The sequence below is a fragment of the Eptatretus burgeri genome, chromosome 12, assembly GCF_056783735.1.
Source record: "Eptatretus burgeri isolate ZD-2024b chromosome 12, Ebu_testis_v1, whole genome shotgun sequence".
NCBI lineage: Eukaryota > Metazoa > Chordata > Myxini > Myxiniformes > Myxinidae > Eptatretus > Eptatretus burgeri.
Window position 1 is genome coordinate 47,085,880 of NC_140972.1, and position 23,693 is coordinate 47,109,572.

The 23,693-nt window shown below is 44.5% G+C and overlaps 1 protein-coding gene across 4 annotated transcripts in view; it reads right to left on the reverse strand.

Moving 5' to 3' along the window:
- LOC147015544 (uncharacterized) overlaps positions 1-23,693 on the reverse strand; it is a 98,782-nt gene that overhangs the window by 55,879 nt on the left and 19,210 nt on the right. For 3 of the 4 annotated variants that reach the window (XM_085850379.1, XM_085850380.1, XM_085850381.1), the window contains exons 3-4: positions 12,530-12,585; positions 8,700-8,850 (exon numbers count right to left, since the gene is read on the reverse strand). In XM_085850379.1, coding sequence (XP_085706505.1) covers positions 8,700-8,850; positions 12,530-12,585 — 207 coding nt within the window. The remainder of the gene's footprint in view (positions 1-8,699; positions 8,851-12,529; positions 12,586-23,693) is intronic. The other variant, XM_085850382.1, reaches the window with a different exon arrangement.

The following is a 23,693-nucleotide window of genomic DNA, read 5'->3' on the forward strand; positions in this document are numbered from 1 at the left end:
TATAGCTGAGGGCTAATTAGCTGATGGCTAATAGTTGGGTGAGGGGGTGGTGGTGGTTTTCATGATGATTCAAAGTTGACTGTGGTACGGTTGTCACACAGTCAAGCCATCGTAGTTAGAATAAATATAAAGTTCAGACAAATGATTTCTGTCCACAAAGAATGGGATTGGTTGACCTGATGAATGTGGCCTCCATTGCACGAAGGTGAGCGAAACTGCATCCTCCACTCGGGATTTTAAACCAGCCAATACTACATTGTTCTGCACACTGAAGATTATTCGGTCGATGATAACCAATTGCAGAGGTGCAGGGAATAGTTGTCGGACTATGTACATTATCACAAGCCCGAGTTGATTGTCTCTGTTCGGATGACTGACCCCGTCTGATCACCCAAAGGGACGTGTTGATCAATGTTGTTCAACACGTTCAATGACGTGTTGTTCAATACAATCCTTCAATCTCAAAGATGTGTGGCACACATACACTGGCACTGAAATTCGTAAATAATCTTACTTATATGATAGATGGGCAGAACATCTTTTTGGACTGGCGGAAGCAACCGGTGGGACGTGAAAATAACTCGTGATTGAACTACATAGTAAGAATGGGACACTGTCTGTTTGATCTGATTTTCAAACTGTTGAGACACTTTGCCTTTCCAAGGTAGACATAGGTATACAGGACATTTACCAGGTCCAATTATAGGATTCCTTGGTGGGTTTAGGAATTTGCATATTTATGTATGTATGTATGTATGTATGTATGTATGTATGTATGTATGTATGTATGTATGTATGTATGTATGTATGTATGTATGTATGTATGTATGTATGTATATATATATATATATATATATATATATATATATATATATATATATATATTGTTACGGATTTCAGAATCCGGTCTGATGAATGCATCCACACATCCAGGTCCTCAGACAGTTATTTCCTTAAATACATGTCCAGATTAGCCCCATCCCCATGTCTAATGGGATCTTAAATGTGATGCGTTGAGAAGGGTAAAGGATAGATCCCCTCTCTTATGGGAAGCTTTCTTTTTTCTTTACGACAGACACGTTTACATTTCTTTCATGAGCTCTGAAGCCCACCCTCATTTTTCCTCAGCAACATTCTTTCGCGAGCTCCGACGCCCGCCTTTTTGAGAGCGCACGGGTCGTCATGGTGACCATGCACCAGTGGGGTGGGGTGAGCTTGGGGCGGCACCCTGCCGAGATGGTCCGGAGATATAAAAACGAGCGAGACGTACGTTCTGAAGAGAAAAGCAAAAGAGAGAAAAGCGTGAGGAGAGAAAAGCGTGGAGAGAAAAGCGTGAGGAGACAAAAGCGTGAGGAGAAAAAGCGAGAGGAAAAAGAAAAAGCGAAAGGAGAGAGAAAAAGCAAACAGCGAGAGAAGCGAGCAAGAAGCGGGTGTATGACCAGCGCCAACGAGACAATTCGTCCTTCCCAGTGCTTGGGCAAGCGAGCGTGTGGTGCGTGTGTGGGTGTCTGACCAGCACCAACGAGACAATTTGTCCTTCCCAGTGCTTCGGCAAGCAAGCGTGTGGTGCATGTGTGGGTGTGAGCAGCGCCACCAACAAGTGTGGCACGGGTCGGTCACCAACAACACCAGGGTCTAAACCCAAGACGGATGATCTCGTTGCCCTCGAGACTTCGACTGGCGTTCAAGGCTGCCCCGCGAGAGGGTGCATGGCAATGCTGGGTGTTGGCGACGGACGTGACACGCACGCACGCATTTCAGGCCGTTTTCGCTTCACGGAGGACTTTCTGGTGAGCGAGACGATTCTTCCCTCCCCCCCCCCCCCCGAATGATCTGTTGGGTACCCATGTCTGTGTTAAGCTGGAAGTCAACCCCCGATAAGCATCTGTTCTTTGTCTCTTTCCTGGTATTTTGATTGATTTTGCTATGAAATTCATTCTTTATTTACTTCAGCAAATAAAAAAAAAAATTAAATTTATTTTATTACTATTAAGTTACTTGTCGATTTCTAACCTGTCCGTGTTTGTCGCTTCCTTCCATTGGCGACCTTGGCGACCAGGTGCCATAAGCTGGGAATGTGCGCGTTTGAGTTTCGTTGTGAAGCAACCACCCGTTGCTATGCAGCGGCCGAAAAACCTCACGTTCACTATTTTCAATACTTGTCCTACAGTTTTGAATGTGGAGAAACGAGACTTCGGAATTAAACACTTCGAGATATTTAGAAAATTTTACTCGAGCCGATTTTTGATTTAGGTTTTATTTTTCAAGTGGTAGTCCTTCAAAAATAGGGTGTCTATTTACTGTCATTTAATGTGTGTATACAGTGTTTGTAAGGAACTACACCGTTGTTCCACCTTCGATCTCTCCTCGATCCAAACGTTATTGACCAAAGTGAAAAGGATCTAAAATAAATGGAATCACCGGCATTTCTGTCTTTGTGGATTTCTAATAATATGGTATAAATCAAGTTATGTGTAATTTGAAAAACATCTTTAAAAAAAAATTCTACACCCCCCGTTATGTTATCGTCCGCTACACCGCCAGGTTCATCAAAAACAACAGACCAAGAAGTCTTCTCGCGCTACCCACGGTCTGGTTCGTATTTGCCTGAACATCTGTTGTTCTGTTTAGGGTTATTTTTCTTTCTCTCTCTCCCTCTCTCTCTCTCTCTTCACGTTACGTTTTGTTTCGTGTTGTTCTGACGTCCACTCTGTTTGCCGTCATCTGAGGTAATGTCAACAAAAATAGACACATTTTATTTTTTACTTCATTCATCCCTAATTTATTTGAGCCGATTTTTTATTTAGGTTTTATTTTTCAAATAGTAGTCCTTCAAAAATAGGGTGTCTATTTACTGTCATTTTTTTATGAGGAGTGCCAGTTGGCAAAATACGCAATAGGAAAAATCTTACCAGGCAGAGGAACAATTGTATGTGAACCAATACTCTTGGCAATGAATCTTGGTCGGTGGATCGGTCAGAATGAAAAGCATCGTATCCAGTGCTTCGATCCTTGCTCTGGGCTGTCTGGATCGAAGGCACTTTGAGGGGGTTGGTGGTCATGACGGAGTCACTCAGGATCGTGTGCGAGTCGCCTCTCTGGGTCGGATCGAGGAGGACTCGAGCTCGAGGATCCACCACCCAGTCGCATTTTTCCTTCCTTTCTTTATTTTTCTTTTGGCCTTTTGTGTGTGTGTCTGTGGCTCCGTGTCCTTAAGTAAACCTGCTTAAGTGACTGAAGATAATAATAATAGAGAACGGCTGTCGGTCTTTGGTCCTCCTGTCCCCTACCCCCATTCCCCCATTGCATACTGTTTGTATATTGCTTCATTGCTTGCGTCGCGTGTATAAATAAATGTGCCTGTCTCAATGAACCCGTTCGTCACGTCCTTTTCCTTCATTGAACTGCCATCATTGAGTTCGGAATATAGCTGGCTTTTTAATAGCCGATAAAGTGATCGGGTCCAACGGGGATGGGCAATAAATACACCACTCGGTATCCGCAGAATGGAGCGATCTGCGTACGTGGCTCGTTTCCAAGCAGCTCCCATTGGGGTACAACCTCTCGGTAGCCTTCCCGCACGAATAATTAGGTAAATTGACAGTTCGGCGATCGGACCCTGTAGCGTGCGGGTAGAGTACTGACAAGGCTGTGGTGTGAATTAAAAACACACCCGTAGCTGCATTCCGGCGTTTGATCCGGAAGGCTGCGACTGGATTGCTCGTCCGGTGGGCGTACGGCCACGATTCGGCTAAAAGCGGCTGTCCGCACGCTGGCAGGCGGAAATCTGTAACTATATATATATATATATATATATATATATATATATATATACATATATATATATATATATATATATATATATATATATATATATATATACATATATATATATATACATATACATATATATATATATACATATATATATACATATATATATATATACATACATATATACATATATATATATATACATACATATATACATATATATATACATACATATATACATATATATATACATATATACATATATATATACATACATATATACATATATATATACATACATATATACATATATACATATATATATACATACATATATACATACATACATACATATATACATATATATATACATACATATATACATACATACATATATACATACATACATATATATATACATACATATATACATACATACATATATATATATATATATATATATATATATATATATATATATATATATATATATATATATATATATATATATATATATATACACACACACACACACATATATTGATGATCTGTTCAGGATACCCATTCTCAAGAAGAATAGTCTTGATGGTATCAATTTCAGCATGGAGTTTATCTGTGGAGCAGATCTTTCTTGCTCCATTGACCAAGACACCAATCAATCCAATCTTGTATCGAGAGGAACTGTAAGAGTCCCGCCTCGTATACTGTCTGGTCAAAGTAGACTTACGGTCGACTGTGGTTTTATAAGCGTCGGCCGATTTCTCAATTAAGACTCCAAGAAGGGAAGTACGCCGGAGCGTTCCATCTCGAAGGTGAACTCTCGGGATGGATGGAGTTCAGGTATGCCAAAAAGACTTTACATGCTGAGGTTGACTCAAAAACAGCAAAGATGTCATCCACGTACCGATAATAGATGGAAGGGGGTCGAACGCCAGGATGTGGATCTGCAAAGGTGCATTTTTCACAGTAACCAAGTAAGATGTTTGCCAAGAAGGCGCCTCGAGGGGATCCCATCGCTACACCATCAATCTGAGTGTACATTGAATCATTGAAACTGAATTCAATAGAATGGGTCGCCATATTCATTAATTCAACGAAGACAGACTCGGAGATAGGTGGAGGTGTCAAGTCACTGATGCAGAAGTTGCGCGCAGATATTGATCACTTCTGTCAGTGGGACATTCGTGAATAGACTGGCTGTCATATGAGCATATTGTGGAATTCTCGTTTTGGTGTGTGACGGACCATATCGTATTGGCTGGTTTAAAATCCTGAGTAGAGGACACAGTTTTGCTCACCTTTGTGCAATGGAGGCCACATTCATCAGGTCAACCAATCCCATTCTTTGTAGGCGGAAATAATTTGTCCAAACTTTATATCTATTCTGACTATGATTGCTTGACTGTGTGACAACTCCATCAGTCCACTTTGAGGAATCATGAAAACCACCCCCCCTCCCCCCAAACTCGCCCTCAGCTAATTAGCATGCTTCCACCTCCTCATTATTCATGATGCTCTATGGTTCCACTAATCAGGTAATCCCGTCCTTTCTTTCTCTCAACCAATCAACATTGAGCACATTACATTGTAACTTTATATACGAGGTTTGGTGCTTCTTCTTCATCTGCTTGTGGTTTTATCCTGAGAAGTGCAAGTTGAAAAGCTTTGATAATGTCTCTTTTATTGAAATGCCTATTTAAATTTTGTTGTACGAATAAAATGTTTGTGTATGTATACAGTCAAAAGTTTGCACACACCTACTCAATCAAGGGTTTTTCTTTATTTTTACTATTTTCTACATTGTAGAATAATAGTAATCGTAAAGACATCAAAACTATGAAATAACACATGGAATTATGTAATAACCAAAAAAGTGTTGAACAAATCAAAATATATTTTATATTCTGCAAAGTAGCCACCCTTTGCTTTGATGACAGCTTTGCACATTCTTGGCATTCTCTCAACCAGCTTCATGAGGTCGTCATCTGGAATACTTTTCCCTTAACAGGTGTGCCTTGTTAAAAGTTAATTTGTGGAATTTCTTTCCTTCTTAATGCATTTGAGCCAATCAGTTGTGTTGTGACAAGGTAGGGTTGGGAAACAGTAAATAGCCCTATTTGGTAAAATACCATTATTTTGTTTATACTGTAGTAGTCCATATTATGGCAAGAACAACTCAACGAAGCAAAGAGAAACAACAGTCCATCATTACTTTCAGACATGAAGGTCAGTCAATCTGGAAAATTTCAAGAACTTTGAAAGTTTCTTCAAGTGCAGTCGCAAAAAACATCAAGCGCGATGATGAAACAGGCTCTCATGAGGACTGTCCCAGGAAAGGAAGACCCAGAGTTATCTCCACTGCAGAGAATAAGTTTATTAGAGTTACCAGCCTCAGACATCACCAATTAACTGCACCTCAGATTACAGCCCAAGTAATGCGTCACAGAGTTCAAGTAACAGACACATCTCAACATCAACTGTTCAGAGGAGACTGTGTGAATCGAGCCTTCATGGTCGAATTGCTGCAAAGAAACCACTACTGAAGGAGACCAACAAGAAGAAGAGACTTGCTTGGGCTAAGAAACACGAGCAATAGACATTAGACCGGTGGAAATCTGTCCTTTGGTCTGACGAGTCCAAATTTGATATTTTTGGTTCCAACCGCCATGTCTTTGTGAGACACAGAGAAGATTAACGGATGATTTCTGCATGTGTGGTTCCCACCGTGAAGCACGGAGGAGGAGGTATGATAGTGTGGGGGGTGCTTTGTTGGTGATCTAGTTAAAATTCAAGGCACACTTCACCAGCATGGCTACCACAGCATTCTGCAGCGATGTGCCATCCCATCTGATTTGCGCTTAGTAGGACCATCATTTGCTTTTCAACTGGACAATGACCCAAAACACACCTCCAGGCTGTGCAAGGGATATTTGACCAAGAAGAAGAGTGACGGAGTGCTGCATCAGATGACCTGGCCTCCACAATCACCGGACCTAAACCCAATTAAAATGGTTTGGGATGAGTTGGACCGCAGAGTGAAGGAAAGGCAGCCAACAAGTGCTCAACATATGTGGGAACTCCTTCAAGACTGGTGGAAAAGCGTTCCAGGTGACCACTTCATGAAGCTGGTTGAGAGAATGCCAAGAGTGTGCAAAGCTGTCATCAAGGCAAATGGTGGCGACTTTGAAGAATATAAAATATAAAATATATTTTGATTTGTTTAAGACTTTTTGGTGACTACATAATTCCATGTGTTATTACAGCGCGTGCGCTGGTATACAATTGCACCGAGTTTGAAATGTCCCCCCCCCCACGCGCCTCAAGTGACAGCCAATGACGGCTTACCGGTACATGGCAGTGCGTAACCTAGACGGAAATGGCGACAACTGACGGAAACAATTGACGGAAATACCCGAGTATTCATGGGCTGTTAACTGACGGAAAAATTCGAGAGACGGCCAATATAATAATAATTTGCCGGTTTCCGCATGAACTACACATTAGATTCACACAATACTGCCTTTTTTCAATGGAAATTTGTGAAACCAATGTGATATATATATATATATATATATATATATATATATATATATATATATATATATATATATATATATATATATATATATATATATATATATATTTATATATATATATAAATATATATATATATATATATATATATATGTATATATATATATATATATGTATATATGAAAACCATTGAATTTATTTCTTGACGGAAAAAAAACAAGAAACGCTCCCCTCTCATATACGAACGAACGAAAGACATCATTTCTGCCCACCATGGCATTTCGCGCCGAACGCTGAAAGCTAAGTTCTTCTTATTTTACATCATTCTTTTGAGGCCCCCTTTCGGTAAGATTCATTCAAAAAGTATCCAACCTTAATTTTTCGTGCGTAAACAAATGAAGCTCGGGAGGCGTGGTTTAGTGCACTAATGTAAGCGATCCCAATCCGTATGCGTGAATATTTTCCCGCCTGCAGAAGCTGTCAGTCGCCGACAGACCGCCGATGAGTGAGGAAGTGTAAGTGAGCGCCGTCGGATTTTCGTTTTTGACAAAATGACGGAAAAACTTGAATAACGCTACTGCATCAAATTTTGTGTAAAGCTTGGCGATTCACAAGTGGAAACGATCTGCAAGATTCAACAGGCCTTCGGGAACGAAGCAATAGGCACCACACAGATAAAAGAGTGGTACAACCGCTTCAAAGATGGTCGCACATCAGTGGAAAGTGAAGCACGTTCTGGTAGGCCCTTAACATCACGAAATGAGATAGTCATTGACCAAGTGAGGAACCTGCTAATGCAGGATCGTCGAATCATGATCAGAGAACTTGCAGACGAGGCGGGCGTCAGCATTGGATCTGTTCATTTCATTGTGACTGAGGATTTGGGCTTAAGGAGAATCTCAGCGAAGTTCGTGCCAAAGCTGCTAACGATCGAGCAGAAGCAACTCCGTTTGGAGATCGCACAGGACATGCCGGAGACTGTGAACAGCGATCCCAACTTCTTCAACACAGTGATCACCGGCGATGAGACCACAGTGATCCGTCATTTTGTCAAAAACGAAAATCCGACGGCGCTCACTTACACTTCCTCACTCATCGACGGTCTGTCGGTGACTGACAGCTTCTGCATGCGGGAAAGTATTCACACATGCAAATTAGGATCGCCTACATACGTGCACCAAACCACGCCTCCCTAGCTTCATTTGCTTACATACGAAAAATTAAGGTTGGATACTTTTTGAACACACCTCGTACATACATGCAATCATAAATATGATACATTAGTGCCATATTAATATATACAACAACCTCACATTATACTGCATTTTAAAGATCTAGCCAAAACAGTGAATCAGCAGAGAATGGAGAGGGGAAAACGATGTAAAACTTACCAGGTGATACAAATCCATTCTTGGACAGATAAGTAGACAGTTGTTTTGAAATATTGGTTGGAATAACAATGCATTCTCTCCCAACTCTTACTAGTTCTTCAGTTGCTTTTACTTCCTCCCTCATTCTTTCAACTTCACATTTTACCTCCTTCTGGAATAACGATGAAATATAAGAAAAACAAGAACAAAAAAACTTAGCAAAATTATTTGTCCAATGGCAGTCCAACTACTATTTTGGTTGTAAGGCCATCAACTTATGATGTACACAAGAATTATGCAATTTTGATCACTGATTGATGACCTGAGCGTTCCAGACTGATCAAGATGGTACTGGCACTGCCAGGTGGGCAGTGGTTCAGAAGTGAGGTTCGGCTAATTAGTTTAAATGTGGGATCAATTGTGGGGGGGGGGGAGAGGAGTCGAGGTGGTGATGATGCAGAGAAGAAGGTTGGAATTAGTGTTATATGTGCTGGAGAACAGATGGAAAGGCAACAGGGCAAGGAGGTTGGTAGGAGCAAACAAGGTATTGCACATGGGTGGGGATGTAAGGAGTACTGGCGTGGGAATAATAGGATTGGAAGAGATCAGCAAGCAGGTGGTCAGAGTGGAAAGATGGGATTGATTGATAGTTATGGCATGGGTGGTGATCGAGGAAAATGGTGTGTTGGGTGGGTATATGGGCCACAAACGGGAAGGACTGGGGCAGAGTCGCAGGAATTCAGGGGTGCACTGGACAGAATGATGGGAATAGGTGAGTTGGAGGTGATGCTGTGTACTGCGGGGGACTCAAATGCACATGTGGGAGCAGCGGAGCCAGGTGAAGAGGAATGTGTTAGTAAATTTGGTTGAGGAACGAGAAATACAGAGGGGAAAGAGCTGGTGGAGCTGGTAGTGAGGAATGGGCTGGCCATAGCTGGTTCATTCTTCCAAAAAGTGGGAAAACCATAAGATTACATATAGGAGTAGACAGCATAGAACAGATGGATTTGGTGGTGGTAAGGAAGCGATAGTTGTGGAGGGTTAAATATTGTAAATTGGTGGCGGGAGAGCATGTTACCATCCAGTACAAGCCTGTTGTGTTTGTGGCATGGATGGAGAAAAGGAGAGAGGTTAAGAGCAGGGGTTAAACATCATTTGGTGGGGGAAGTGTAGGGGAAGTGGAGGGAAACATAGTCGTAGAGGACAAGGAGGGGTTCAGGGCTAAGCATGAGCAACTTAACAAAAAAGTGGAAGGTGTGGAAGAGGAATGGAAGAAATACGGAGAGGCGCTATGGGTAAATGCAGAAGTTTTGTGTGGAATGACGTCAGGAAAAGGTTCATCATCAAGGGATAGAAACCAGTTATGGTGGATGGAGGAGGTAATGAAGGCAGTTAGTGAAAAGGTTTGGAAAAGGAGAGAGCTGATCAAAGATAGGGGGAGGCAGCCAGATGCGGGGTTGCTGCACATATATGGGCAGGTGAAGAAAGCAGCAAGGAGAGCTGTGGATAAGGTGAGGAATGATATGGAAGAGGTGTACAACAAGTTGGAAGAGGATGGTGGGAGGAAGATGGTATATAAATTGGCTTGTGACAGGGTAGAGGATGGTAAGGACATGAAAAGGGGGGTAGGGTAATCAAAGATGGTGGAGGGAGGGAGGGAGACGAGTGACAGAGAGGGGGGCAATATTGAAAGTGTGGGAAGGATATTTCAAAGGGCTGTTTAACCGGGAAGGAAGCAATGGCGATCTGGAGCAACCATGTTATGTAGAGGGGAAAGTGGAGTTGGTGGTGATCACAGACGAGGAAATGCGAACTGCATTGAAGAGAATGAAGAAGGGAAGAGCGCCAGGCATTGAGGTGTGTGCAGAGATGATAATTTCAGTGGAAGAAATTGTTGAATATATGTATGAGAGGGTTCAATTCCAGAGGAGTGGAAGACAGGGTTAATTGTGCTGATATGGAAGGGGAAGGGTGATGTCCAAGATCCGGGTAAGTACAGGGGTACTACATTCCTAAGTAATTTAATGAAGGTGCTGGAGAGGATTCTGGATTGGAGGATAAGGAACAGTGTGGAGATGGAGAATGGAGAAGAGCAGCAGAAGTTTAGAAAGGGTAGGGGATGACTGAGACAGCTGGTGGAGAAGAGGTTGGAGGTGCAAGGTGAGATGGCATTGGGATTTGTGGACCTGGAGAAGGCCTACGGCACTGTCCCAACAGAGATGGTGATGGCGACACCAAGATGGATGCGAGTGCCAGAAGCAGAAGCAGAAGTTAGGTTGGTGGAAGAGATGTACAAGGGAACGAAGGGAAGAGTTTTGGTTGGTCCTGGAATGTTTGAGGAGTTCAGCATGAACATCAGTTTGTGGCAAGGAAGAGCTCTTTTCCCAATCATGTTTATCATGGTGATTGAGCTGATAAGCAGGAAGGTGAGCTTGAGGGGTCGTATGGGGAGGATGCTGTATGCGGACAATCTGGCTGTTGTGGTGGAGAGTGAGCGGAAGATGCAGGAAGTAGTGGGGGGGGGGGGGTGAAACGAAGCATTTGGGAGGCATGGGCTGAAGATGAGTGTGGAAAAGACTGAAGTGATGCGGGTTGGGCAGCAGAGAAAATAAATGAATGTCAGGTTAGAGAGGAAAGAGATCAGACAAGGAAATAAGTTTGAGTATCTGAGAGGAACAGGGACCAGGGATCGCAAGTCTGAGGCAGTGGGGTGGAGAAGGATTCAGTTGGGTGCAAATGCTTGCGAGGAGGGTGGAGGGAATAATGGCAGACAGAAAGATATCAAGAAAATTGAAAAGGAAGGTTCTGATGTCATGTGTAATGCCGGCCTACCTTTATGGTCTGGAGATGGTGGCACTAACCGACAACAGAGGCTGCAGGTTTGAGAGAACAACTGGGTTAGGAGGATTGCATGAGTGAAGAGGGTGGATAGAGGGAGGATGGATTAACGAAGGGAGGAGATTGATGTGCAGATGAGTTTGACAGGGAGACTCGTGAAATGCCGGCTGAGATTGGCTGGACACGGTGCTGATGGGGGAAGACAGAATGGCAAACAGAGCGGATAGGTTGAGGGAGCAAGGTAGGAGGAAAAGAGGCAGATGGTTGAGATGGGAGGATTGTGTGAGGAGGGATATCCATAAGGTGGGAGTGATTGGAAAGTGGAGGGAGTTGGCTGAGGACAGAGGGATGTGATGGAGTGTCATGGTCAAGGCAGGGCAAAAGCTTGGTTCCATCGGATCTCACCCCTTATAAAGGGAAAAGGAGGAGAAGAAGAAGATCCCACCCCCTGACCCATCCTTCCCTTTCACTTCTGAGGGGAGTCGAAAAGTTTTTGCGTCACCATGAAGGAATGGCTCAGCACATGTAAAACTCAGCAAAGACATTAGTCCATTTACTTGTAGTTTCCAGCCACTGTCACACATTTCTACAGTGATACAATTGGAATAGAAGTCGTGTGTTTTTGTTCTGAAAATTTTAGAAAAAGGAGAAATATTTTTAACTCCTCTCCCCTCCCATAACCTCCCACAACCCCTCAATGCATCTACTCCAATACCTCCCCACTCCTGTACCTTCCAATCCATACTCCAGCTTGCTGTCTTTCTCAATTTCAGTTTTCTAAACTTAACTCTCTTCCTTATGCATACTTCATAATTAGATGGCCCTTTAAGCAAACAATTTGGCATGATTATTTTTAAGACTGCTTCAGTAATTTAGGCAAATACACCGATCAATGTCATCGAGGAGTTGAAGCTTATATTCTATCTATGGTCAAGCTCACAAAGGCAAAACACAGAAAAAAAAACTAGAACGGCACTTGGTTGAACACATACCTCCACCATATATAGACATACCTTTATGTGTTGCACTTGAGAGAGAAGGTTGCGAATAAAGGAACTAGGACTTGTATCTATGAACATAGTGAAAATAATATGAATATCTACAATATCAAGAATGTTTCTGAAATATTTTTTGAAAATCAATCACATCATAACATGCAAACAATCGCTGAAAGTGAAAAAAACAAATGCATTTCACAATTATACAATTGTAGAATAATGCTATAAATTACAGTGAAGTATTCCTAAGCGATTATACAATTTACTGCAGTAGGCAGCTCTACTGCAGGGTGGTTACAGAACCATCAAAAGCCTGCCTCAAACAGTCAATTTTCATCATCACATGTGCCTGCCCATCAGTTACACTTTTCAAGAAGTAAATCCATCAATCATAATTATATTAACGATGATTATAATGTATTTATTTTCTTCAATGTCCAATGCTTATATAGTGGTGATTATGAAAGCATTTCATGAAAGTCAAGTATATTCATTTATGTGAGAATTAAAATAATTAAATCCCACATTTAAAAAAAACTCTAAGATCACAGCAATTTTCACTGTTGAATGTTTCAGGGAAAAGGAATGGCCAGCCATCTTTCTTTGGTCAAAACTCATGCTCGACAATGGAAGAGTAGATTCCATTCCATTGGGACCATCATCTGTACAGAGCATTAGTGCTACCAAAGCAGTCTCCTTGACTATTGGTTACAATCTTGGACGGGTCGCCACTCCGACACAGGATACTCGAATGGCTCAATCATCCCAGCAAGCTGGTACTCATTTTGCCAACCTCAGAAAGAAGACGGGCTGAGTCAACCCCACCTGGTATAAATTCAACGGCTGAGCGGGATTTGAATTCAGGACCTTAGGATCCAAAGCCCGCCACCCTAACCATTAAGCCAGCACCAGGCATAAGAGAATATTCTGCATCAATAATTACAGACAGTGCAATTTCTGATGCATTATTATTATAGTTTTCAGTTTTTTTTAAGCATGATGCTTTTTAGATATAGCTTCACATATTAGACCTATTATTCATTAATACAATGCTCATACTGATTGTATTATTGAACAAGATAGTTCAAAGAACACAATACCCCACGCAATGTTTCAGAATACATTGAAATAAAATAATGAATTTAAAGGTCGTTGCATCATTTTAAAGATTATTGCTTCAAATGAAATAAAATAATGATTTAAAGGTTGTTTTAAAAAAAAAAATTCCAGAAGTTTAGCACGAATGAAAGTCTTATACACCACCTTATTTAACACATCCAAGTATAGATATCTCCCACTTAACGAAAGTTTGAATAGTGAATGTTTGCTCCAACAAATGGTTTCAATTTGGGGATATTCGTCGCTTAATAAAGGTCTTCATTCACTATAACGAAGGAGCTGTCCGCACAACACAGTGTCAGGTGATTACGCAATGGTCACTTCCATGGCAATATCACGTTTTTCCCACCAATTCACTATTTAATGGGATGAATAACTTTTCAGAAACCCTGCAAATAATTATCTTTTCAGAATGAAAAGGTTAAAAATAACCATCTCCTCCACCACCTCCCGCCACCTTCTTGTACGGAAACTTGGACTCAAGATTGTTTTGGTGTTACAACTAAATTAATCTTATTATTGTGATACTGTTTTTATTATGAGGTAAATAATATTATAATGTCATTTGCAACAAAAAAACCAAGCATATGGCTTTGCTCGTAGACTGAAAAATGAGTGTTTAGAAAATAAGTATAATCTTCCCATTACAAATAATGGAAAACGAGCTCCCACATAACGAAGTTCGCTATACGAATGGTTATAAAAAAGATAGGTAACCATTTTGTTAAGCAGGGGATACCTGCACTGCAAAACTGGAGGTTCTTGGAAGTATTCAGAAGGCGATTTGTGTTCAAGTATATGATTCAATTTAAATGAAATAAAGATTGTAAAGGTCATATTGAAAAATTAATTCTGGAAGTTTACGGCCGTTGATGCAGTGGCTATTACACCACCTTATCTAACGTGTTTCATTAGTTCATTGTGACTGTTGTATATGTCCTTTATGATGTCCTTAAAAACAGCAAGTTTCCTGTTTGGAATGCTTTACAATTTTGTTTGACTGCCAGAGACATGCAGATAGAGTACAAAATATATATTTCACTCCTCTCTGCACATGTGCGATCGAGACAAATTCAGAGACAAAGTACCGTTAAATGGCAGGTTTGCTTTCAGATGCATGTTCCGATTTGTGTTCCAAATATAAAATTCAATTTCAATCAAGTTGTTCCTCGATCATAAACTGACGTTTGTGGATGGATGGAGAGATGGACAGACATGAACCAATTGCTTAACCTCACTTTTTGCTTCAGGTGCGTGGGGTAATAATAGAGGAGCTCACACTCTTACAAACAGTTTTAAATCTAATAGTGCCTTGAACATGTGTATCATGCATTGAGAAGAAAAAAAATAAACATACATGACAAACAGCCATCAACTACAATATGGAGATAGCTCAACAGGAAAATTGATCACCTAATAAGCTGACGAAATTTGAGCAGAGTTTAATCCCATTAAAGTAAGGTTAGTTTTGCTTTTTTTTTTGTTTGTTTTTTTTTTTTTTTTTTTTTTTTTTTTTTTTTTTGTATACCTTGGTCGAGGCTCGTATGAGAGCTAACACACAACTCACAGCAAGGAGGCATGAGACAAGAGGGGCGGGAGTGGAAGGGACAAAACATTGGGGAACAGACACAGGTGAACTGTGGAAGGGAGAGGGATGGGGATGGGACGGGGAACATGGCGAGGGGAAGATGGACATTAAAGGGACTTTCAGGAAGGAAAGCAGGAGAATTGAAGGAAGTGGGCTTGGGTGGATTATCGGGGGTAGAAAAGATCGAGGATTTGGATGGGGGAAGATAAGAGGTGGTGGTGAACAGCTGTTTTGAAAGCCGGAAGGGAAGAATGGGAAAGAATAGAGTGAGGAAGTTTATTCCAAAGGCGGGAAAAAAGAGGAATGAAAGAGTGAAGATGAGCAGTGATTCGTGATTTTGGTAGTTTTACCAGAAGGGGGTTGTTGGCGGACCTTGAGCGCCCTGTGGAAATGTGGTTGGGACAAATCACAGAGAGAGCAGGGGGGGCAAGGCTGGAGAGGAGTCGGTAGAAGACAGAAAGACCACCGACCAACCTGCGGTGATTGAGTGAGAGGCCCAAAGACTCAGCTTCATTGCGGGAGATGCCAATGATCTTAAAAGCCCTGGTTTCGACAGCGTGAAGTCGAGAAAGGTGGGAGGCAGGAGCACCAGCCCAGAGGGGAGAGCAGTACTCCATCAGGCTACGGACAAAAGCTTTGTAAGTGGTCAGGAGCTCAAGAGGGCCGAGGAAGGACTTTGCACGACGGAGGATTCCCAGTCGGCGACTGGCTTTTGAGGCAAGGTTGGAAATGTGACTTTCCCAGGAAAGGTCATGGCAGATAGTGAGACCCAGAAGCTTGAAAGAAAAGACTTCTTCCAGAGGATTGTTGAGAAAGTGGATGGGGGGTTTTGTAAACGGTCCTTTCGAAGAGACATAGTGAGAGTGTGAGATTTGTCTGGATTGAAAGACATGTTCCACGTGTTGGACCAGTTTGTGATTTTATCCAGATCTGCAGTGAGCGAAGAAGCTGCTGCTTGCCGGTCTGAGGGATGACAGATGGTACGGCAGAGGGTTGAGTCATCGGCAAAGAGAAATAGAGGATTTTCCAGAGAGTCCGAGAGATCATTGATGAAAACCAGAAAAAGAACAGGGCCCAGAACGCTACCTTGAGGAACTCCAGCCTGCACAGGAAGAGGGGATGAAAGAACTCCATTTAGGGCCACACGTTGACTGCGACAGGAGAGGAAGTCTGCGAGCCATGAGTGGAGATGGCCTTGAATACCATGGGCAGAGAGTTTGGTGAGTAGGGCAGGGTGCCAGACTGTGTCAAAAGCACGTGATATGTCCAGGGATACGGCTCGGATTTCCTGTCTGGCATTGAGGACCTCCATCCATTGATGGGAGAGCAGTAGCAGCATATCTAGGGTAGAGTGACCTGGTCTGAAACCAAATTGATGATTGGAAATCAAGCCATTGGAGAAGAGGAAGGATTTCATGTCTGAAGCGATGATGGATTCCATAACCTTGCTGATGATTGGGAGAAGGCTGATTGGTCTATAGTTACAGGGATCTGTTTTTGCACCTTTTTATGCAGGGCAGTGATGTTAGCAGATTTCCAAGCACATGGCAGATGACCTTGGGAAAATGAGAGGGTGAATAGAACAGAGAGAGGGTGAGCAAGAGCAGAAGAGCAGGCTTTGAGGACACGTGGGCTGATGCCGTCTGGACCGGTTGCAGAATCTGACTCGAGGTTTGAAAGCAAGCTCTCCACCTTGTCAGGAGAAAAGGATACAGAGTCCAGGGACAGTTGGGTGCGACTGGGTAGAGTGGGTAGAGATAGTGATGGGTTTGGGACACAAGATTTAGCTGCAAACACCGAGTTTAGACATTCAGCTTTATCACGTGTGGAATCAGCAGTGCGGCCATTTGAGGTAAGGGAGGGGATGGAGGGGGAACATACACCAGAAACAGATTTGATTAAACGCCACCAGGATTTTGAGGAGGGAGAGAGGTTTGAGAGTTCAGACTTGAGATGAGAAAGATGTTGTTTTCTGGCTCTCCTGAGGGTAGCTACACACTTGTTCCGAGCTTTGTGGAAAGAACTGAGATTGCCCTCAGTTGGGTTTGCTTTCCATGAGGCAAAGGCAAGTTGTTTCAGGACAACTGCCTCGCCACAAGCTTCAGTAAACCAAGGGCGGGAGGAAGGGTAAGACAACTGAACACGAGAGGGGATAAATCTGTGCATGAGGGAGAGCAAGTTTCTTTGGAAGAATTCCCAGGATGAGTTGATGTTTGAGAAAGTAGTGATAGGAGACCAGTCTGTAAGTTTGATGGCTGCTCGGAGACCCTGCCAGTCGGCTTGAGTGAAATGCCAGACTCGACGGCGGTGAGGTGGTTCTCTGATAACAGCCAGAGAGATGTCCACTTTAATAAGGACGTGGTCAGAAGAACCAATTGGAGCGAAGGAAGAGCAGCAGATATTGTCAGGGAAATTTGTCAAAATCAGATCCAGAAGAGATGGAGTACCATTGGTTGAGATCCGGGTCGGGAAGTTGACCGATTGAGTCAGTCCCAATGAGTCACAGAAAGCTTTTGCTGATGTCCCATGGCAGGTGAGAGAGGTACCCACACCTAGCCAACTGGCGTGATGACAATTGAAGTCGCCGCATAAGAGGAAGAGAGAGTTTGGATGAGAAGATAGAAGATGGTCCATGTTTTCGGAGAGTGAGGTGTAGATGGAGTCATCACTGTTCGGTGGACGGTACAGTACACATATAAACATGAGGTGGGAGTGGAGGGGAAGCCGAAGCCAGAGGTATTCCTGGGGGTGTGGGGGAGTGAGAGCAGTGCAGGGAGAGTGAGGAATAGAGTCTTTGATGAAGAGAGCAACACCTCCACCAGGACGAGGCTCAGGTCTGTCATACCGTAAGAGGGAGTAACCAGGGAGAGATACTTGGGAGTCAGACACGTCTTGGGAGAGGAAAGTTTCTGTTAGGCAGATAATGTCTGGTTTGTCAGTGGCAACCTGCATGGAAAGATCTGAAAGGTTTGAGCGAAGGCCCCGGATATTTGAGGTCCACACTTTTAATGAAGAGGTAGGGGAGGAGGCTTTTGGTGCAGGAGGTGGAGGGGGCGGGGGAGGGTCGGACGAGGGACGAGGGGGAGGTAAGGAGGGTTGCTGAAGGAGTGTGGGGTATTGCAGAATAGCGAGGGGAGGGGGCCGAATGAGGAGGAGAAAAGGCTCTGTGGTGCTGTGAGAGAGGGGGGACAAGAGACAAGGAAGATGGCAGTTGAGGATTTGAGGAGGTGGAGTGAAGAGATGGAGGTGAGAGGGCAGTGGAGGGAGGCAGGTTGGTGGATGAGAGGGGGGCAACTTAGAGAAGGAAGAGTGAGGGGGATGAAAGGTGGGAGAAAGGTGAGGGGGAATTTTTGAAAGAGGTGAGAGGGAGGCTTGGAGGGAGAAGAGTGGGATGGTTGCTTTGAGAGTGAGAGTGAGGGGTGAGGGGGGTGAGTTGGCACTGAAATTGGAAAAAAGAATGGTTGATGGAAAGCGAGCATCCATGGCAAACTGTGGTTTTTAAAAGTTTTAGGTCAGAGATACGATTTAACACAATTCTTGATGGATGCAATGAAGGCGAATTCAGAGCATGGAGAGAAGAAGCGCTGTAATAGTTGGATTTTTTAGGCAAGGAATGAAGGAGAGGTCGAAATGAGAGCAGTCTGTTAAAATAGCAGAAGAGTAGTGCATTGTGAAACAGTAAAGAGTACCACATGTGTGAGAGAGGAAGATGAAGCATTATAAGATCGTTTTTGTTGTTAATATTAATGTATGAGAGAGTTCAACAGATTAGGTCATGGAAGTGTAAAAAAAAAAAAAAGAAATCGAGGAAGACGAGGAGGAAGTTAAGAGGAAGAAGTAGCAGAATCGGGAGAAGGTTGTTGTTGTTGTTGTTGGGTTTTTTTTTTTTTTTTTTTTTTTTTTTTTTTGAGATAAGAAAGAGATTAGTTGGGAGAATGGGGGATATTTGGAAAGTGGGGAGGATGAAAATTGAAGGTAATGGGGAGGATAGAAATTGAAGGTAATGGGGAGAAAAAACAAACAAACAAAAAAAAAAAACGATCGAACACCAAGTGGAACCGGTAGGCTTCAAGCCTAGGACTAGGCCTCAAACACCAGGTGAGAACGTCGACATAAATACTCACAAAATAGCACGATTTTTGAAACAAAACCGAACTAGGAACACACATTAACATGTAGGTGAGAAAATTAAACAGTTAAAACGGGACAAATAACAACCGGAACTTAACTTTGAGAATGTCAGCAGGGAGCCCCGAAGGAGACCTCTTGCCGCTCAAAACCGGAACCGGAAGCTTTAAATAAATAAAGTGTCACTGCACCTCAAATTTCAACAACATAAACAAAAACAAGAAAGACGTCATGCAGAACAGGATACTTGTGAAATCTCGATAACAAATTTTACATTAAAAATAATTGGTGGTTGAATTAAATGACCAACTTGAAGGGCACTCGGTGGAGCACATACCTCCACCATGCAATGCCTGATCCATGAGAACATATCGGGCCCAATAAATTTTTGAAATATCACTCTGTATATCGTTTTTGGTCCTATCTCTCAATGGTGAAGAATAACTTAAAAAATTATCATATCCGGATCTGGATTCGGATCATCACCAAAACTGAATAAATTCTTTCTTGTCACACACCCAACATGTCCACAACTTTTTGAGATATCGTGCTATATATTGTTTTTGGCCCCATCTCTCAATGGTGAAGAATCACTCAAAAAATTCTCGTAGCCGGATCCGGATCCAGATCTTCACCAAAATCTAATCAGTTGGTCCTCGTCACACACCCAACCTGTCCACAAAATTTCATCCGAATCCATCTAAAACCTTTTGAGATATCTGCACACAGACAGACAAACAGACAAATAAACCAATGTCACCCCCAGGGTGACCAGTATCTTGCCAAAATGTGAACATGAGTGACTTATTTATTCGATTAAAGTTACTCAAAAAATAAGGGTTTCGTCGACCTTGATGCTTGACCTTTTTGTGACCTTGACCTTTATATTGTTGCGGTTGAAGAAATTTGCAAACCACCATTCAGGTCCCATAGGTGAGATATCTCTGTAATTACATGTGTAGTTAGCCCAAACCCGTTGTTTAGAGGGAATAAATGTGATTCATTCGGGCTGCGACCCTTTGAGATAGCCGTTTTTCTGTTCTATCTTTATTTTGAACCAACCACGAACCAACCGCCATCACACAACAACCACCAACCACAACGCCGCTTCACAACAACAACAACGCCAACAGCCACAATCTTTACCTTCACAACTCGCTCCCGCAAACATCGCATCACCGCCATTCCAAACGGCACCATGGCCATAAACCACCACCATAAACCCTCCACCACCTTCACCTCTCTCCTTCTGCGGCCATTCCCGCACCACCTGGGAGCACCGAGCGTCAGGCTGTCCTGGGCTCGTATGGGACGCGCGCCGAGCCGCGAGTGCAAAATGTGGCCTTTCCGAGGAGAATTCGGATCAGGAATGCTACACGCCCACTTCTGATCCGTCCAATCAGCAAGCGCGGGGCAGTTTGGCCCCGCCTCCAGGCGCGTCGGTGTAGAATCGAGATATGCAAATTCTAGGATCAAGGGAGATTCACGCCCCATTTTCCTCCGTCCAATGGGCGAACGTGGCTCCACCCCCAAGCTCGTTCTGATGCAGAAATTTGCATATTGGTTCTCCTGCCGGCCTATAAAGCGCCGAGCGCGGGGCGAATTTGTGGAGAGTAGAGTCGGTTTGGGCAGAGTCGGTTTGAGTCGAGTCGGTTTGGGTCGAGTCGGTCTCGGCAGAGTCGGCCTCAGAAGAGCGGAGAGTGTTTTGGGCAGAGTCAGGTTGGAGCGCGGAGTGGAGTCGGGAGACGAGGGCGTACAGGTGGTTTGCTGCAGTCGGCTGAGGAGAATTGGGGAAGAGACCGAGGAGCTCGGGTCCGAGGCAAGGAAGACGGCGGTCGGCAACGAGGTCGCGGTGGAATCGCTAGTCAGGGGACCCAAGCAAGCCAGCTATCCTCTTTCCCCAGAGCATCAACAATTCCCCCCCCCCTTTTCCCCCACGCTGAGATAGTGTGAAAAGGGGGCCCCGTTCCCACCCCACTCCAATCAGTGCCAAGGAAACCCGTGAAGGAGCACGAAGTCGGGGCACCGCCGCGCTGCCACATTTGCGGCTCATCACAAAGACACGGGTAGGATCCACCCAGTCTCGCGGACCTGACCGCTCCTTCAGGTCCCACGCAAATATAGGCCCACAGGCCCCGTCTGCCCCCTTGTCTTTGAGGGTGGCCCTTTTCTTTTGTTTCTGTGTAAACGTGTGTGTGTGGCGCCAGTCTGGTGAAGTAAAACTGTTAAGTGTTGCCGTGTGTCGGTCTTATTCGGTAGTATCTCTGCGTCATTGTTTCTTTTGTTACATCTGCTTTTTGTGCATAATTGTTTTAATTGTATATGTGTGCTTTCCGTGTGCCGCGGAATAAATGTGCATCATGTTGAACTGTTTTCCCGTTGGGCTTCGTCTTTTCTTTAATTGAATCTCTATCTTGTTTCACGTAAAGGGTTGGCAGTGGGCTTAATACGCCCGATAATTGATCAGAACCGTCGAGGCCGACGATAACACCGCTCGGTTATCCCGATAGTACGGAACGGGTCGCTTAAGCGGCCCGTGTCCGGGGTCAACCTGCGGCGAGGTGCGATCGCCCGGTCTGCCCTCCGCGTGGGTACTTAGGTAGGTCGAGTTTGGTGAACAACCCTATCCCATGCGGGTGGCCGATTGGCATAATCGTGGTGAGGCCGAAAGGCTCACCCGTGACTAGCTCCCGGCGTTAGTCCGAGAGGGTCACAACAGAATTGTCCGTCCGGTGGGCGACGTGCCGCGATTCGAGTCACGTGGCCGTTCGCACGCCGGCAGGTGCGAATTCGCAACACTGGTGTCAGGTCATGGGACACAAACCCATCCCCCTCCTCGCGGCACTGGTGTCGGAGAGCGGGAAAACGGGCTCTCCTGTCTCCAGCTAAATTCACGGGGAATCGGTCCAGGGGTGAGAGGAGCGACCCCCGATTCCCTCCAAATTAACCCGTGACGAGAAATAAGATGGCGTCTCAAGGCAAGCGGGAGCCGGGGGTGTTAGAAATGGACTTAGAATGTGTAGAATCCATGGCCCAGGATGAGAACCCCGAGCAGGAAATGCTGGTTGTACAGGACGAACTTTCCCCCAACTGAACCCAGAGTTCGAAATGGGCGCAGTGGCTGGGGTGGCGGACGAACGGCCCCCACGTGCGAATTCGCCCACGGATCGGACGATGGAAATGTTTGAGGCATTGATGAGAAAAATGGATGGGAATACGCAACAAATGCACGAAATGAAAACGAAAATGGATACGAATACGCAACAAATGAAAAACGAAATAAAAGGCATGAACGAAAAAATGGAAACAAACATGAAGGAAGAAATGAGAGAACTGTGGGGTGAGACGCAGAACATGGGCCGAAGCCTGCAGGCGGGCATGAAGGCAATAATAGGGGAGTGCGTAATGGCGATGCCACGTGTGGGAGCGAACGAGCTGGGAAGGGGTGCAACGGCTGTCAGGCCCGCGGTGGAGGCGGGTGAGGACAAAGTAATTCGGGAGACGTGTTGGGCGAGGGTCGTGACAGAAGAAGTGACGGTGACCGAGAGAGATAAACTAAGTGGGGAGACCGAAACGTGTGAGACGAGACACGAGGTGATGACGGAAAGGAGGAAAGAAATAATAGTTGAGACAAGGGAGATAACAAGGGAAGAGGTGACTGAGTTGGCAGAGCGACGGGAGATAGAGTGAATTGGACGGGGTGGAAGAAACTAAAGACGCACACACACACACACACACACACACACACAGAGGTAGTGGAGGACAATGGGGGTGAGCTGGCGGACTGGGTGGAGACCCAGTGCGAGCAGTTGGATAGCCTCCTCCAGGAACGGAGGGAGCCGCTATGCTCCCTTGAAGCGAGTCACGACCAGGTGGGTTCGGTCGTGCTTTGCGAGGTCGAGGGGAGGAGTGCTGTGGACAGGTGCACGGAGAGCTTGGGGGTATAGAGGCCCCGGATACCCTTGTGGGGACACGAATCCCCAGTGTGGTTGTCCCAGTGTGTATGGTGCAAGGTGTGAGTGTGTCCCCGTGTGTGAGTGGTGTGGTGGCGAGTGTGCCGGAGTGCGTGCTTCCCAGCACGCCGTGTGTAAGTGAGACACCGTGGGCGAGTGCCCCCGCGTGTGTGAGTAGAGCCGCGTGTGCGCCAGAAACGGCACGCGTGTGCGAGGCACGGTGTGTGAGGGAAATGGCACGAGTGATTGAGCGGCCGAGTGTGAGAGAGACAGCGTGTGCAAGGTCGCTGTGTGTGAGGGAGATGTCGGTCGGCATGCGTGAGCATGCAGCTGCGTCTCCCAGTGTGAATGTGAATGTAATGGAGTGGTGTGTGAGCGTCGTAACACGCAG